Source organism: Phaethon aethereus (assembly GCF_964289735.1).
Source record: "Phaethon aethereus genome assembly, chromosome: 2".
NCBI lineage: Eukaryota > Metazoa > Chordata > Aves > Phaethontiformes > Phaethontidae > Phaethon > Phaethon aethereus.
In genome coordinates this window covers 65,841,675-65,861,156 of record NC_138582.1, presented here as the reverse complement: position 1 = coordinate 65,861,156, position 19,482 = coordinate 65,841,675, and the positions used below count along the sequence as shown (strand labels likewise).

General features: G+C 34.5%; 1 protein-coding gene across 1 annotated transcript; it reads right to left on the bottom strand.

Moving 5' to 3' along the window:
* Nucleotides 1-4,081: 4,081 nt before the first annotated feature.
* Nucleotides 4,082-18,526, bottom strand: LOC309402580 (uncharacterized protein C18orf63; the record flags this gene model as incomplete). Its single annotated transcript, XM_081996442.1, has 13 exons — nucleotides 4,082-4,232; nucleotides 5,676-5,792; nucleotides 6,773-7,843; nucleotides 8,940-9,123; nucleotides 9,721-9,806; nucleotides 9,894-9,990; nucleotides 10,650-10,759; nucleotides 12,164-12,240; nucleotides 13,234-13,275; nucleotides 14,165-14,276; nucleotides 16,222-16,278; nucleotides 17,652-17,730; nucleotides 18,393-18,526. 13 exons carry the CDS (start codon nucleotides 18,524-18,526, stop codon nucleotides 4,176-4,178), a joined length of 2,223 nt encoding a protein of 740 aa, XP_081852568.1. The 3' UTR covers nucleotides 4,082-4,175.
* Between the last annotated feature and the right edge of the window lie 956 nt (nucleotides 18,527-19,482).

The window sequence follows — 19,482 nt, the reverse complement described above, 5'->3', positions numbered from 1 at the left end:
GGAGAGAGGGTATTCTGCCCAGTTAGTAAGAATCGATTAAAAGGAGAAACTGAGACGGGCTCTAACAACTCCTCCATACAAAGAGTGAAGGGTAAGACAGCAGCGAAGGTCCCTTCAGCAGCGCCAAATCCTCCGAAAACAGTCACAGCACTAATCCTTCTTCCCCATTAGTAGCACTTCCACCACCATTCCTGCACCCAGTGTGTTTCCGCTCACTATCAACACTTTACTATACATTTACAAGGAGTGGGTAGGGTAGAGTAACAGGGTTCTTCCCCACAGCACAAACTAGGAAATATTCAGCAAGTTAGCATGAATTAATAATTCAATAGTTTATTTTAAATGGAAGAAATTAGATCTGCAATAATTATATTTTCTGCATTTTGAGTATAATAATAGACAACGCAAAATCATGTAAACATTTTAAAATGCAAGAATAATGCAAAATTACTTCTGTTACAATACAAGGCAAATGTTGGCAACTGGCAGCATTTAAAAAGCAACAATAGGAAACATATGAGATGAAGCACTAATTTATATAGCATAGTAGAAATGCAACTGTTCTGCAGGTTTTTTCACATTGTAAGACAAGAAAAAGATCAATTACGTATAGTCAAACCTATGAAAGAGTAACTAATCCACAGCATTCAAAAATTAGCTTTGTATATCAATTTCCAGACAAAATGTAAATATGATCTGACTTCTTGTTGAGCATGTTGCTCTAATTTTTGTAATACTTGTTTTGTATTTTTTGTATTATGTATGAGAAAATTACATGTTGTTGAAATGCCCACTTCCTTTTAAACACTGGCACCATTAAATTAGACCTATATTAACAGTCACCATTTGAGGAAAAAAAACCCAAAACCAACAAAAGCTGTCATTGCAGTGGGGCAAAATCCTACCTTGAAAAATGAAATAAATAAAAAACAGAACTACAGCAATATAAACCTAAAAAGGCTTTCATAAAGCACATAAATTTCCTTTAGGAAAAAGAGTCTGCAAATGTATATCCAAAGCAAGTGTTAAACAGTTGTATATCATTTGAGTTTAGGAGCTAGTGTTATGACATTTGATTCGTATTTTCCAGGTAACACAATAATGTTCACTGAAAACCAGCAACTATGGGGCAACATTCATATATATATATATATATATAAAAGTATATAATATTTGTATATAATTACCTTCAAGTAGGCCATTGAAGAGACATTTATTCTGATAAAACTACTCAAAGGGCAACTATACATATTTTGCATGAATTGCTGAAGAATGGCATTACCAATTAGACTTAAAAAAATCTTTTACACAGCAGTTTCATTTCTGAAAATGGAAATTCATTAAAAATTATAACAAGAATTAAAGAAGCTGGAATCAAATCCAGCCTTCAGATTATTCCCCTAAGAAAAATTGTACTGTTTATTTTCTAACCATTTGACTTGGCAATAAGTTATTTAGGAATGTTTTGCTGATGAAACCCAGACATTGTAGTAAAGAATTAAATATAATTATATCATAAAAAGACAGACTTGAAACTTCAAAATAACTTGGAAGAGTGATTGTGTAAGCAAGTACTAGGACAGATGTAATGTGATTCAAAACTCTAAGCAATTAGCTATTTTTTTAAATTCATTTGAGGCTTATTAATCCAAACTGTCTGGAGGAGTCATTGATACATGGATTCGCTTGACTATATGTATTCAACCCTCAGTTTTTCATCCAGAAACAGGTACCAGTGATATCAAATAAACAGAGTAAAATTCACAAAGTGCACAGATCCTAAAGTGTGTTAATACCCTCTTGGGACGCTGAATGGAGGAAAACATAGGAAAAGTTTAGATCATAAAAGAAACCAAAAGACAACTCAGAACTATATGGTTAATATGCAAACAAAAGTTGCTGTATTTCCACATTCGTAACTGCATTCTGTTTACAAAGTTTGGATTTAGGGCTTTCAAGTTAAGTGTTTGCATTTTTATACAGAACAAGAAAGAATTCTCTCTTTGATAAATCTATGGTACCACGCAGAGCTTTATCCTTTCTCTTAGGTCTGGGTTTTTAAATTTAAAGCCCTCAAAATATTACAATCAGCTGTGGTGCTGGAAGAAGGAACTTTGATTGCAGGAGTCTATTCACACCTTCTTAACCAGCTGAGATCAGGTAGCCAAACCACATTCTTAACTCTACAAGGAAGAGACAGAATCTTAATAAACTCTCTTTTAGCATTTTTAAATGGTCAATGATGCAGTAAATTAGATTGCCCCTAACCTGGAACAATCCTGCAGCAATGAAAAATGGACAGGATAATAGCAATAACGTTATGATAACATCTATTTTTTGGAGTATGTCTCAAGTATTTAGGTACTAACAACCTACTAATGTACTTATTAATGGCACATGTTAGTCATAAAAACTGACCCTTTTTTGCAAGATAATTGTAAAAAAATGTTTTAATGGTCATGAATTACAGATCCAAGTCCTTCCTGTTGACTATATCATTGAATTCCATTGTAAGACCTTCTCACCCATAAATCTTGCTACACAGTAAATTTGAAAACCTATTCTCAAGTATTCAAATGAAAACAGGCACTCTGAATGCATGTGTAGTAATACATAATAAAGAAATTCAGAGCAAAGCTTTTCAGAATAAAAATTTAGTCACCAATCCAACAGCAGAAGTTATTTTAGCTCTAGTTTTGTTTTTAAATCACCCACACCAATGAAGAACCCTTAACAATCGCATTCTTAGAAATCGTATTTTAAACACTTTATGGAAGGCATTGTTTCCTCTACAGGGTTTAAGCATTGCCTATCATGATCAACTAGATAATGTGGCATTTAAATCATAAATAAGAAAAAAATTAGATGCTGTTTATTTAAGTAAAAAAGGTAGAGTTCTGACAATTCTCAGAGACATCGTTTTTGTTCATCAAATCCTCAAAGTCACAGACTTTGGACCTACAGATATCTATGCTGAATAGCTAAAACAGATAATCTCTGAAGAAGGACTGTGCCTGAACTGCCTGGCTTGAAGCAGGAGAGATGAAATGCTAGACCCAGGAACAGGATATACTGAACACTGAAGTATGAAGGCCCTACACGGAAAGCTTCCATCCATACAATGGACTTTAGGGAAAGCAGACAACTATGATATATATATATTCATTGGAGGCAATTTATCCACGCAAAGAAAGGAAAGACATAAAGTGCACCTCTGAGATTAAATGCACATTTGGCTACTTGTTATCACTTACATTGCAGCCAAAAGCCAGATTAAAAGATGCACAGTTTGCATTTTGCTTCTTTATTGCTATGTTTTTCTATTCGTTTTGTATAGTGTACATTTTTTTGCTGTTGTGCCTGTGTGACCATCTTTCTTATGGTCACATATTATCATATTTTCTTTTGAAGAAATATATTTCTATTTATCTCTGAAACAGTTAACTGGACAGGCTACTCCTTCCTGCATGTTTTACTACTGACAACTTGTGATAGGCATTAGGTCAATAAAATCGGTGGTTTTCATATGCTATATGTATCCTTCATATTCAAAGTAATATTCAAAAGAAAAGCTTGTTCTATCTTGCAAGACTATTATTGACAACCACTCACAATATGGGTTGAAATATCTGGTCACAAAACTAAATTTGCTCATCTTGCATGACAGACCATTTTGTCCTTGGATTAGATCTTAGCACCACAAAAGCATTTAGCCACCCCATTTCATGTAATGATGTTAAATAATATACATAGCTTCACTTCAATGGTTTATGGTTTTAACTTCTGCTCAGATTCAAATTCAACTCAGCAGCACAAAAAACAGATTTATTTTAGTCTGAAAGAAAATGAACCAATCAAAATACAAATTTAAGCCAATTTCAAAGTTCTACTATGTACAAGATGCCTTTGTATTTAACATTGCTTGTTTCACAAAAAAAAGCAAAGCTTTATTTGCTAGTGTCCAATAAAACCAAGAATCTTAGCTTCCATTACCTTGTTATTTTGCTATATAAGCCATTTGTTTAGTAAAGTGATTCCTTTGGAGATAGCTGATATCATTATCATGATCCAAAAGAAGAACAACTATTATAGCTGTGATATTATGTTAATAAAGAAAAATATTTAAAATTTGTAATGAGCATACCCAGAGTTTTCTTTCAGTACTCCAGAACATCCTAAATAGAAGGCTTACTTCTTTTGGTTTTCTTTAACTTTGAATAACCTTCTTCTTTCTGTTAAAAAAACAAACAAACAAAAGGCAAAAAACAGTAAAGCAAACAAAGCAGTAATACAAAGCTAACAGCTCAATTAAAAAGTTGTTTCTGAGTGAAATGTTAGTTGAATGAGAAGTAATTAATGTAAGTTTTTATTTTCCAATGTAAATATAATTTAAAGCATGTTTATCTGTACAGTGGAAAAATAATTGAAACCATAGCTATTTTGAAAATACCCTTTCACGTGCAGGCAGCTAAAACTTTCAAAATGAACTGATAATTTTTGGTGCCCAAACTTGAGATAATGACAAAACAAAAAAATGACAAATAAAATCTCTTAACAAATACAAATTTAGGGGAAGAATCTGAACTATGGACATACACTCTTAAGTTCTTAATTAACAGTTAATGACTGCATTTGATATGGTAAGTTTATATAACGCAATATGTGACTAGGCAAAGACATTTCGGGTTGAGCATGGGTAATGAGACCTCAAATGGTCATGTGGTTGAGATGCAATATAAAAGGCAAGGGAACTTGGATGAAAAGAAAATTAAGTGTGTGCAACTTTTCCTCCTTCTGGCGTATTTTGTAGAGTTATTGCACAGTACTTTCTGTTGGCTATTACCACAAATAATAGATACATATCTATGTAAGAAAACAGACTTGGACTGAGCATTGGAGACTTGGGACCTGTTCTTTCTAATGCACCTAATTTCTAGGTAGTTAAAACATTAAGAATGTGGTTGTAAGGGGAAGGAGACAGGAGATACAGATGAGTTTTAAAAAACTGAGTTTTAAAGAACTGGTGTTTGGAAACAGAAGTGTAGCCCAGTGGTAGGTGAAAGCAATATTTAAGAATCATGAAAAAATATTTTAAAGCGGATTTTAAAAGTACACACTACCATCATTAGAGCAGAATTCAGAGGAACAAGTATTAAAAAACCCAAATGGTATTAGGAACCCATATAATTGCTGCTGTTCGCCCCTTCTTGTAAAAGAATAACAACTGAAATATATTAAATAATTAAGAGAATATACCTTTTAAAAACACAGAATGAATTAAAAATAGCCTTTTAGAATGTATTTCTACAGAACACTGCTGAATTCAAGCACTTAAGATGAGACACTTACAGAGCCAATGAGAATGCCCATAGTTATATTAGACAGGATAAAACCGTTTTCTGTAGAATTTGAAAATCTGCTTCGGAAACATATTTACATTAAGTAACATTATTAAACATTTTAATTTTAGTAGCATCTTTTTCAGGAGACAGACATTTTAAATGCACACTTGAAATAACAGTAACATAACCAATGGTTAACGTTAATTCGCAATAAGATTTCTTTGTTTCCATGTTTTAACTGGAACATGCTAAAATGAAAAAACAATTCCTATTTACCTCTTAATTCAGGCCCTTGTAGACTGGATTAAGGGGTGGGGGGTAAGGGGGTCTTACCTGTCTTATTCTGGCACAACCTTTCTTTACAGATGCTTCAATGTTGCTCTCCTTGATTGATAAGGTCGGTTTTGAGGTCAGGGTTTCACATGTCAGATACTCATTGCCTGTAATCATCTTAAAGTATAGAAGTTTATACCTTCATTAGCCAAAAAAACTCTAGTATTTTTCTACTTGTTAAAATGACCTACTTTTTAAAAGATGCCCTCATAACACAAAGTTGAAATAAACTTCCAAATTGCATTTTATAGGCGAAAAAAGCATTGTGATAAGCACAACAAATTTAATCTAATGTGCCCAATCTGTGGGGTATCATTCTCATAAAAACTGCACTGAAATTGGCTCATCTATTTATTTTATTGACATGCAGACAGAATTGTAGAAAATTTAGGTTGTAAAGTACCTCTAGAGAGGTCATCTAATCATAACTTTCACTCAAAACAGAGCTAACTTCAAAGTTATATCACATTGCTTTGGCCCCTATCCAGTCAAGTTTCGAGAATCTGAAAGGATAACTCTACAACTTGTCTGTGCAAATTGTGCCAGCACTTAACCACTCTCACTCTGAAGATTTTTTTTTCCTTATGCCCAGCAGGAATTTTTCCTGTTACAACTTGTGCTTTTAGTGAAATTGTAATCAAACTTGTATTCGCAAAACTTCCATGTTTGTCTAACAGCACAATGCCTTACACACACTGCAGCCAGCACTACACAGCTGATGAGGTTTGAGATTCCTTCAGGAGCTGTTCATTAATATGCTTTCATATAAAGACAGACTGAACACCGAAAATTTCACCACGGTAACCTCACACAAATCTCGATAAACTGATAAACTGTCTTAAAGAAAGGAAAACGAATTATCCCACCTTAAAAGTCCCAAATAAAAAAAGTGTGTATCTCAGACAACACAGTAAATCATCTTCCCTTTCAGAAAAAAAGCAGCAGTGGCTGAAAACATTAACTTATATGCTAGAAATTTTAGAAAACTATATTGAGAATGATGGTAGAACATGATGAAAGTCATGCTCTTTATTGCTTAATGTCATTTTAGAATATTTGTGAGAACCAGTGAGAATGAGTCCTGTTATTTACCGTACCTGTTCAAAGTTAGATTTGGAATGATGACTGGTTGTCCTAGTGATATAGTCCTTAGAATGGCATGCTGCTTTATTTTCTTCATTTTTGGTGGTGCACACTATATCATTTAAGACAGGTTCATGAATATTTAACCCTGCTCCTTCATTTGATCTCTTTGTTTGTTGCTGTGATAAACTGGAATTTGTTATTTCATTGTCTAATTTACAAATCTGTAAATGTACTTTCTTTGACTGGTGTTTCTCAAGAACTTGTGTGGTATTTTGACTTGCAAACTTTTTTCCCCTTCTTGCACTGGAAGGAGATGCGCATGTGTTCATATTACTCAGGTTGATGTTCGATTTCTGAAGCATTGACCCAACATTCTTAAGAAAGCAAGGAGAATTTGCCTTTTTGTGATTGACTTCACTTGAATTCCCACCTGAAGATGAGTTATCAGAAAAATCAGAATTAGTCATTTGTCCACCAGACTCTGTTTTCCATCGAAATACAGGTATACCATGGTTTGCATATGTTTTCGTGTTCACTACTTGAAGTACGTTTCTATGAGTAGGATTTTTAACTGACATATTTTGAATGGGTTTGTAAACCTGAGTTATGCTGGACCTGCGCACAGCCAGCATAGAAGATGAAACACCCATAACTTTTGGTGAATGTCTTTCAGCATTTTCTCTTTTCTTCCCATCCATTTGTTTTGTGGTCTTTCCATTCATTTGCATCAACTTTCCTTTGAAAATTGGTATAATTTTGCTGACTTTTTGGGGTGGGAGTTCAAAGGCTAAATTTACAGGCATTCCTGAAGATTTCACAACTGGTAACTCTGGTACTCCTGGTATTTGCCTATTATTCATTGATTTCTCTGTTGCTTCAATGCTAACCTTTTCCGTACCCTTGCAGCTACGAGAGAGAGTGTGCGTTCCTGGCTCTTTGATCAAACGCTCCATCCAGTGGCTGTTTTCCATACTGCATGGTGAAGAAATTCTAGGCAAAGTCTGTTTCCTTGGGGGAGCCTGCGTTAGAGATACTACACAAACCATCTCACCAGCCAATTTCATATGCTTAGATTTTATTTCCTGCAATACAACAAGGGTTGCTAAACTGAATTAACTGGATTTAAAAATCTGATGGTGCCACCTAATGCATCACTATATGATATCAACCTAATATACATCACAATATATAACCATATATTTTCCTGTTTTGAATTAGAATAAACTATATTTTTAAACAATATTTTGTTGTCACTATAAATGAAGATCTGCTTTCTCCTCCCCCCAGTCCTTTGTTTATAAGCTGCTGGAATATTGTATTTCTCAGAAGGAAAGACTTAAATTACAGTCATTATCTTGGTTTACTGCTTTCCAACTGGATAATGCCTACCCCTTTTGAGGGAGTCTGCAGAAAGTTTGACTGACAGGGCTCATAGTCTCTTAAGACTTCTAAGAGCATCTGTATTCTCAGCAAAAGACAGTTTAGATGTCTATAAAAACTGCAGATGACAAAGAAGAGCCATTCTAGCTTTGATCACTGAAGAGACATAAACAGGAACTGCTTTCTGAAAGAGGATTATAGTATTTTAGAATCTCTGCATTTTCTGTCACTATTCTTTGTTTAGAATTAATCACTTCATTTCTTTCACACACTGCTACCAAAGAAATTTGAGTCTCAGCCTTTGTCACAACCTCAAATTAAAGAGGTTTTGATTGTTTGCCTCCTTTCCATCACCAGCCATGGAGTAAATCTTACAGCTTGAGTGTTTTAAAATGCATAAAGTCCACAGAACTTTGTATTTTTCTTAGTATTTTAAAATTATTATGATTAGCTAGTTTTATTACTGTTGTTGGTGGTTTTATTATTATTATGGAAGAGGTGTGAGAAAGTTCTGGATATCCACCTATAAGATAAGGTCCAAGGAATTGCAAATATTGATAGCAGCTAATTAACACTAAGTCCGATTTTTTAATGTATTTTTCACGTGAACAACAACATAACAATGGCAAATAGCAATATAATATTTAATTACATACTTAATTAAAAGCTACATGATTCATAGTTGTTTGTTGTGAAAAGCAGAGTTTTACACTCTTACTGTGTTCTGAATATGATAAAGACCACTTTACACCATGAACAGGGTACACATCATTAATATATTTTTAAAAAAACCTTTACACGCACCGGAGCCCTGGAGAGTTCCTGTGTAGCATAAAGTGCTTGACTTGTCATCTTTACTGGAAATCCACATAGATGTGAAAGATTACGCTTCATGTCAGAAAGAAAAGAGTTCAACACACTTTCTGAATCTGTTCTAGGGAAATACTGTACTGGCTGACTTCGAATGCAACTTAAAGGGTACCTGAATAAGTGTTCAGGGATATATAACAAGTTTCTTTACATTTCTATAATTATGAATCACGTTCGTTGAGAAGAAAGCATGAACATATGTAAAGGTTTTTCAAAATGGTGAACAAAATTACGTACTTTCTTAAGGGATTGAAGCTTATAACATGATTATACCATACTAACCTACCATAGTAAAGATTACTCAATATAAGTAATCTTTAGTCGAGTCTTTCCTAGCAGGAAAATCCTCTTTAAAACAAATCTTTGGTGGCCATATCTTTACAGGAATTAAACTATTCCTTTTACATCACCAGGTAAATTATAATTTGTACATTATAATTAAAATTAAATCTAAATAAATTTAATTAATTAAATTACCATGTTTATTGAAGCTGTGAAGCAAACTGTTCTATTTGACTTACTATTAGTCAATATGACAACAAAGAGACTTGAATAAATATTTTGTTTCAATTTTGTCTAGTGAAACAATTCTCCACTGACTTCTATGAAATTATGGAAGAAGAAAATGTGGCACATTCAGAAATGAAAATTTAGATCTTTGCTAGAAGCATAGTAGAGGAAATGTAACAAAAATATTCTGAAAGGATACGTAAAGAACCTTTCCCCTATTGGTTTGAAGTAAACACTGAAATATATTTTTGTCTCTTCGAGATCCTCTGGAAGAATATATCCATACTGAAACAAACAAACAAATGTGTGTTACAAATGCAAACTCAATAGGTACAAGAAAGGGAGGGAAAAGCAGTGTGTATTGTTTCTTACCAGATTCTTCCAGTGCATCTGAAATTCTTTATATGAACGGAAAGGAGATTCTGGAGGAATTATGTGGCTGATATTTATGATCTGACCCATTTTCATGCTGTGCATAGGTAAAGAAGAGATGCTTAGAAAAGGATGTCATAAAACTCAGCTGAAAATATACTGGACTTTTGGGGAAAAAAAGTAAATCTTATTTTTGGCATTGAAAGTATTTATGGATTATTTTTATGTTTTGAGGACCAACATCTTTAGCTCTTAAATTTGTCACAGAACTATAGCAATATTTTCTGAAGTAGGGAAAATAACTTGGTACTTATAAGTCTAACTTCTCATCTGTAATTCTCACTACCAGTGAATGTAGAAGAAAAACAATATAACATTACTTATCATATTTTTATGACGAAAATCATAGATGAAAATAGAGATAGTTTGTGGCAAAGGTGGAAATTTGTTTTTTCTTTAAATTGACACTTTCTGCTAAAATTACATTGGAGAAAAACCAGTGCTTTTGCATATCACAGAAATAGCAGAGAGATTACTAAAATTTAAATAATATTTAAATGAGTAATTTATGATTCACTGGTCAATTTTTCTCATTTTCCATAACCTTGAGACCATAAAAGTAAAAAAGAAAGACTCATGAATGTAAAAACAGACTATAAAACAGAAGTGTTCTCATCATTAGTATCAAATTCACAATTTGTATGGCAAATATTCCAGGAAATGTTTGTTTCTACTGAAATGTAAGCAGACTCCTACCTTGGTAAAACATAGCACCAATTACTTAATATGGAATGTTGGTGAATAACTGTATTTTCATTGGTGTCAAACAGCTTTAAGCTGTTTGCGGAAATATCAAAATCTCCCAGCTTGAAACAGAAAAAAAAGTTATTTGCAAATATTTCTACAGCAGTAAAAATTATAATTTTCAAAAATATTTGTGTATCACAATACAGTGAAGATTATACATTATTATTCTTTTATCAGCTCTCAGACTATTTCAGAAGATATTCCCATTATTGAATTGCACACTATCTTATGTTAAAGCCTACACTTCCAGAAGTTACGAAGTAGAAGATTTAAAGGATATTTAAATCAGTGAGATTTAAACTTTATTTGAAGTATTTTACTCAGTAAGAGTACAGATGGAATTTCTCAAACTAAGAAATGTCTCACTTCCATCCACATTTTTTAAAGTTCAAATCAAAACCCCACGTTTGACAGCCTAGTAGCTGCGTATGCCACCTTGCCTAATAAAGTGCAAAGATCCAAGCAAAAGAACTAACGGGACATACAGTTTCATTTGTAAGAAGCCAAAAAACACAACACATTTTCACAATGTGAAAATATTTAACTGTAGGGGCCAATCAAACACTGAGATTTGAGAAAAATTCTCTCTCTCTGCGGTCTACCAGGATTAGCATTTATTCACTGACAAGAAAATCTGGCCATTTCTGTTTTAGAAAAGTATTTAAATGATCAAACTGATAATGAAGCCACATCATGATCGCTTCCATCATTGCTTTGTGTCATTTTGGAATTGGATTGCTATAGAGAGCTTTAATGTTCATGCTATCCAACTAGGTCACAGAAGAAATCTTATTCTTCAATTCTAAGAAAGAAGAGTTTGGAACAGAAATACTTGTTTTGGAAGAAAGCAGCAAGCCTGACAAATATACCCCTGTATGTATAGACATATTCAACAAAGGTGACATGGCTGTCACAAAGGATGGCAATTTTTCAACCTCAACCATGATTTTGTAAACAATTTATTAATTATGCTTACAAGCAGCATAGTCCATGCTCCTACAGTATTTTGGAAGCGGCATCGAAAACAAAGCAGATTCCAGAATAATTATATACACGAACTTTAAAGGTAGTGCTGATAACTTACCTGTAGCTTCACTTTTAAGATGTTACTCAAAACTGTCTATGTATTACAGTGAGACAGTAAATACCTTCTAAAAAACACTGCTAGAAGGAAATCTAGAATCATAAAGACACTTCACTACTATATTCTGTTAGCATTTTTAAAAAGGTCTCAATTAGTTTAGAATCTCAATTTTACAATGCTTGCTCGAATGCATCAATATAGATATAATATAGATGTTATGCCCTTAAAACAGATGCAGATAGTAATCATATTCAATGACTATCTTAATGCAATCACAAATAAGCACTTCTATCCCCATCATGCTAATTGCAAGTCACAGAAAAGAAGATAAAAATTAGTAAGACAAACATGGTCATAAAAAAATATAACTGTTTTATACCTGAGGGGGTGGCAACCGAATTGAGCAAGTCTCCAAACTAATGCAAAGCTGTCTCTCTGATACATTGAGGTCTATAACTAAAATAAAAACAATGCACAAAGCCCTGTTTTGAACTACAGTTCACCTGTTAGACAGAAAGCTAAACCAAATGTTTACTTAAAGTAATTGTTAGTCAAAAGACTGCATTTGAAAATCAAAAGGCTAGACTTCCTCAGCATGGAAATTAAAATTAATTGTACTTTAACTGTGAAAAATTCAAATAATAATGAATTACCATCCATACAGTACACCTCTTTAGGAACCCATAGTTGTCCATGCAACTGGATGCTTGATACTCATATCCTTGATACACAAACACCCATTTTCAAAACAAATGTATTTATTATAACCATTGGCTGTACTGAGCCATCTAGCCCAGTATTATGCATCCAGAAGTGGTCAATAGGAAAGACTATATGAGCAAGGCAAGCATTGATTGACACATCTCCAGAACATTCACCCAGCTCTGAGCAAGCTGTAGCACAGGGACTGAATGTATTACATTCCTCAACACATGTCCCTGTTGCAAATTTAGGTGCCAATATCCCCTAATGTAATATTTAACTTTTAAACTGGAATGAAAATATTACTTTGTAATTTTTGCAATAGCTAAACACCATGTTTTGTGACTTAATTTTTGTGAACAGCAAACAGTACATACAGGACACTCACTTTAGCTCACTTTCTTATCTATTATTATGGAACTTTCACATCACTTGCAAGACTCATAATTTGAAGAAAGTGCATTTAATTGTAATAATCATAACCTTTAAATGCTAAATTTCCTTCTGTGGCAGTAGATTAATGTAGAAAAGCTACCTTTTTTTGTGGGTAATTTTTCAAAGGTGCAGTTGAGCTAACAACTATTACATACAGAGCATCATCTGTCATCAAGTGTATTTTGACTGAGGTTATTTCAGAATGAAAAACAAAAAGACATTGTGTTGGTAATACCAAACTCATGGCAGTATGAAAGCACATAACTATATCTTGCTCTCACAAGTTTACCATTAACAGAACATTGTACTTACCGACAGCATTTTGCCTTCCTGAATGAGACAAAAAATCTTTTCCTTAATAAATAAAATAGATAAACATTATTTTCTAAACCATATCCCTAATGTCTTTATGAAAGAAAAAGGATAAATTATACAGTTTTGTTTGTGTGTGTCATGAATGATGAAAGGTTCGTTCCTTTTAAGGAAAGAACCCCCTCTCTGTGAATTAACTTTTCACTCATTATCATCTTGTATAAAAAAAAAAGATATATAAAGTGGACAGCAACTTATACATCATTTTTTCCTCTCAGTAAGGAATGTATACATTACAATAGACAAGATAATAACATATACACTTTTCTCAATGTACATTTGGAATGACCTATACAATTGCTTTACTTAATAAGAGAACACCACATTATCTGAAACACATCTGCTTTTCCCTACTTTGGTAATTCACATTTATCCTACACTGAAGTTAGCAGAGAGATGTCAGGCAAAGGAACTACCATTTAAAAAGACAGAGCTTGGTAAAGGGAGATGGTCTGACAGAAAAACACTTCTGTATTAGAAAAGCAGGCAAACCACGTGCAGAATTGTCACTGATAAGAGCATGAATCTGAAAAACAGACCCAATTTTTAGACATTTATTGCCCAACAGTATTTAGTTTGAAATTTATTAATCTGGTATGTTGCGTTCAGTTGAAATAATTATTTGATCTATTACAAAGATGAGGAGGAAGATGAAAAAGTGAATGATGTGCCCATTCAGATTGTTAACTTGAATCACTGAACTTGGATAAAGGAACAATAAAAATAAAACCAAGGGAAAAAATCATAGGATAAATGAATGAAATAATTTAATACAATGAATGAAATAATGATGGAAATTAAATTATGGAAAATAAATGCAACAATAAAGAACTGAAAATTAAATGCTTGATCCCTGACCAAAGTCAAATACCTTGCACCAAAAGATGACCAGCCTTGTTCCATCTGGGTGCAAGTCTGGCTGTAAGTGTGTAGGAGAGACAAGTTTGGAGAATGGCTGGACTAACTGTTTGTGGTGCTCCCAGCTAATAACAGCAGTGAGAAAAGAAAAATACATTATTAATAATTGAACAGATTTTTTTAAAGGCTTCAGTCAAATTTAATCAAAGACACTGCTACTGCATCTTGGATCCAAATCCTAGTGCATGGTACGCATCTTTACTTTTCATTTACAAGAAGAAGTTCACACATTGTTTGATGTAGGCAATTAGATTTCATGCGTCATCAAAGTAAAGTGCACTACAATTAGTTTAACGTTTTCACAAGGCTGAAAATAGACTTGGGGAAAAGATTAACTGAACTATATGGAGTACTTTAATAGATATGCTTCTCTTTCCACACAATAGGCATGACATCCAAAATTTACATGTTTTAACTCTGCTGTCAAACTCAAGATCAGAGACATTTTCTTGCAATCAGAAGAACAATAGATAAATGTAGCTTTGTTCACCCAGCGGTATTACTTCCCTGACTGTTTGCCTGTCCTGCATAGCTTTTCTATTGACAATTAGCATTAGTCAAGAAAAATAAACTAATTACAATGGGTTAAAAAGATTTAACTAATACACCTCCAAGAGGATGTTTGTCATGAGATCCTGCAAGGATTTGCTTGCAGTTCATAATTACTAAATATACTTCATACTACTAATCTACTGGTGTTGAAAAATTTAACAACAGGTCAGTTACACACATCAACATAAAGCAGTTTCGTAAGGTAAGCATATTTGAACAGTATGTGTCTGTTCTGGTTTCTGCTGGGATAGAGTTCATTTTCTTCCTAATAGCTGGTATAGTGCTGTGTTTTGGATTTAGTATGAGAATAATGTTGGTAGCACACACTAATGTTTTTAGCTATTGCTAAGTAGTTGTAGTGCTTATATGCAGTCAAGGACTTTGCAGCTCCCCATGCTCTGCCAGTGGGGAGGTGCACAAGAAGCTGGGAGAGGGCACAACCAGGACAGCTGCCCCAGGCTGGCCAAAGGGATATTCCCTACCATATAACTGCACGCTCGGTATATGAGCTGGAGATGGCCAGGCAGTGGGAATCGCTGCTTGGGGACAGGCTATTGATCACCGGGTGGTGAGCAACTGTTGCATTGTGCATCACTTATTTTTTAATATTCTTTTGTTGTTGTTGTTGTTATTATTATTTCCTCTTCCTTTGCTGCCCTGTTAAATTGTTTTTATCTCAATCCATGAGTTTTTTTCTCAGATTCTCTTGGTGGGGAGGTAAGCAAGCGGCTGCGTGGTGCTTTAGCTGCTGGTCGGGGCTAAATCACAACAATGTTACTAATCATGACAATGTCTTACTTACTTATGTGCAAATGAATCATGAGAGCTACTGGCTTTGATTACAGTCTTTTGACTCAGCAATTTTAGCGTGCCCACACATATATTCATAAAACCCACAAACATTACATACTAGAAGACAGTAAAGCCTATGCATAATGGTCTAAAAGTATATAAGCTCTTAAGCTCATGGGTTCCATTTCTTCTCTATGTTTTTGTTTTGTTTCTCTGAGACAGTCCTACTATACAGGTTGGATAGACCCAAAATGTGAATGGAAAGATAGTTCTGCTGTCTGAACACCCCCACCTGTGGAATCTGCAGGGCACACACAAAGGGGGTGACACCAGCAGGAGAGCTGCAGGTCTTTGGCCCAAAGGGCAGGTCTGTCATTGCCTGGAGGTCAAACCCCAATGCCCCTGAGCAGGATCAGGATCCCATTGCACAGCAGAGAAATCTAGTGAAATTGCTCAGGAACTTCTTAACACTTTTGACTCTGGCAAAGTATACTTATTACACCCACAATCGTAAGAGACATTTTGTCTATGGGACAGACTTTTTTACCCTGGAACTTGGCTTCTGGAGTGCAAATTGCATGCCCTGTGGAAAATATTCATCTCTGGCCACAGCAATTGCAGACAAGCGTAACAATCTTAAGAACTGTGACATCTTTCAGCACTTACGGTAGCTCCTTGTTTCTCTATGTAGGCTTGACATACTCCTGATTTGTAAAATGGTATCTAAAAATAAAAATAAAAAATCAAGTGTCTGAAATTAAGGGATGTTTTAGCAAACCATAAATTAATTTCTGGTCCATCCGTGTCTTTGCTTAAGAAAAACATACTAAGGAATAGTTAAAGCAAACACCATATCCTGTATTTTAAAGGAGAATTATAAGTAAAATTAGTTCAGGCATTTGTCACAGTATAATCTCATTTCCAGCTCAAGATACATTAACAAGCAATCAAAAGACTGCTCAAAACAAAATTGCAGAACTCTGCTCCTGCTGCTCTCATTGTGAATTTGGTGGCATCTTACCAACAGAGTCCATTCTGTTAAACAATATATTCACCATCTCAGAAAGGCCATTTTATAAAAAAAGTAGAAGACATAAGCTGTCATCTACATTACTGATGCACAAAAATAAAATTTTGCTTTAAATGACATAATTTTAGTTATCCTTGATCCTCAAACAAAACACTTCTGAGAGAAACATGCATGTATATGTGACAAATAGCCATACTTTGGTTCAGGCTGGCCAAAAAGCAACAGGCCTCATATCCTTGGGGTAAACTCGCAAGCTGGAAAGCCCCTGGCTGATGTACAAGGCAGTGAAGGTGTCTTGAAAAATATTTCAAAAGGTGGTTTTGAACCCAAAAGTACAAGATAACCAAAGTACAGAACAAGGTATCAGAGCTAAACTGAAGGCATCTATCTTGTTTATACTATTGACTACTACTATTGACTACAGCCAACTACTTCACCCTATAAATACTACATTCAGGACGGGCCCAATCTGAGCTCTCCCTGATAGGCAGCTGGACTGCATGCCAGGTGACTCTCTTCTTGAGAAGGGGAACCTCTCAAGATTAGAGAATCCTTACCTAAGACTAAGAGAACCTTCCTTACCCAAGGCAGAGAGATCCCTTATCCAAACAGATCCTCAGTAAGTGACTGATAGCATGCTGAATTAATACTATGAAACATTACTAATCCATGTAGCTTCTCAGATATTATAAACACTGTATGGATAATTCCATACATGCATTGTTGACCAAGTCTGAGACTAAGACTGGATCCAGCCACATCTAGGCTCCAAAAAGGAGTTTAGAAAGCAAGGTGAGTCCACTCTGAACCCTGTGACTCAACAGGAGGGTCCTCTTTTCTCTTTGAGCCTCTGGTCTCTGTATGAGTCATTCAAACTCAGTTTTCCTGTGTATGTTTCTTCCATGCAGCAATTAATACAATGAACCTTGCCATCAAACTTACTGAACTCTGACAAATTATTATTTTACCTCAAGAAAACATATTGCGGCTTTTCTCTTTTGAGATGCATTCTGCTCATCTGTGACAGTATGTAACTACATATACTTATTTACACAGTGATACTGACCGCCATTACAACCAAAATTTGATTTAGTGTTCCAATAACCGGTGCAGAAAGGATGTCTTCATGCAGGAATAATAACTGTCTATAAAAAAAAAGTTGGAAGAAAATCAAAAAGAATTTTCCATACTTCATTTTCTCAGCTTAAATTTGTTTTGCTCATCTTCTGCAAACATAATACATTCCATTTTTAATCAGTTTCCAGTGGTTCAGTATAATATATTGGACTAGTCCAAGTTACTTGCTCTTAACACACTCACGGTGCTCTAAGATAAAAGCTACAGGCTTTTGGCACATGAACAGAACTCTCCAAAAGTGTTCCTTTTGGCAGAATCTCTCATTTCTTCCCTTTAAAGGGAATGACATAATTCTTGGTGAACACTAAGGAGCGTACATATGCTTTCCGAGTATTCTTTTCACTCAGTCTCAACCTACATAAAGCAATACAGTAACTCAAAAGATGTATCTAAAGCATTCCAGCTTTGCATGTGAACACAGATTAATTTTAACTACTTATTAATTCAAAGTAGGTGGCCTTGTTAGTTTTAGCTGATGAAATTTAAAACATAATAGAAATGTGGGTTTTGCTCCCAATAGCCAGCAAGTCCCCCAAGAAAAAGAAAAACACTGTATTTTGAACAATTTTTTACTGTTTGCTGTTGATAAAAATGTTGCTGATTTTATTACAGTTGATTCTAGTATTGCTAATAAAACCTTTGAATAACAACCACCAACAGAACTCTTTACCTGCAAATCTTTATCTGTGTACTCCTTGTCTCAGTTTCCGGTATCTGAGAACTCAGTATTACTGTAGTGGCACAGAGTTTTTGTAGTGCCGGCAGATTGACAAAGAACAGAGACTGGTGCCTTGTGTCATTCATGTTATATTGTTGATTGCCCCAAAGCAGTACCTGGGTCTTAAAAGAAAAATTTTAATTAATTTTTATAAGGCAGATACTTGTTTACAGAACTTTGTAAGTATATGTTATCAGCTAAACGAATAATCAATTATCTTCTGATTAAGATTAGATAGGCAATATGACATAATTTCGTCAACTAAAACAGACAGCTTAATATACTTTTGCTATAAATAATGCATTATACTTGAAAAACTAATTATTTGTAAGAGTCAAAATATTTAGAGTAAACACAAGGGCAAAAGAATCTTTTCCGTCTTCTTCTCGGTCCACGTTGGGGCTGGAATCTATCTGGGATCCAAGAGCTGAGGAATTGCTCTGCAATGTTGGTCCACTTCTTTCTGGCAAGAAAATTTAATTCCCAGGAGCTCAAAAGAGATCTCTTCACTAAGTCATACAAAGACTGTGTCTGGCCTCTGGGAGAGAATGAAAACCACAGAAACATGGAGGCACACAGGAAATATTTTCCACTTTCCCCATACAAGGCTCCCTTCCAAGTGGTACAGGGAACTTGTGTGCTTCCTGCTTAAATCCATCTCTCTTCTCAAGCAACAGGTGAATACTGTATTCTAACCTAGGCAGAACTGAGTACGGTCTTACACTGGAATGGAAGCTGTACTAATCTAGAATCGCATTCAGCTATATGATTAATAATGAAGACAGACAAGTTGTTCTCCCATTCTTGCTCTCAAAGGAGAAATGCATGAAGAACAGCATTTTGTCTTGATGGGAATTTTTAATAGGTACACTCCTACATATTTATCAAAAGATGATGAAAACCTAGCTGGTATTTGAAGTGGAATGTGATTAGACATACAGTGGTTCTACCAAAGCTGTCTCTCACATCATAAGCTTTGCCTTATAATAGAAATTACTCACTATATTTTGTGTTCAAGAGTGTGAGGCAGTTTTGGGCTCAT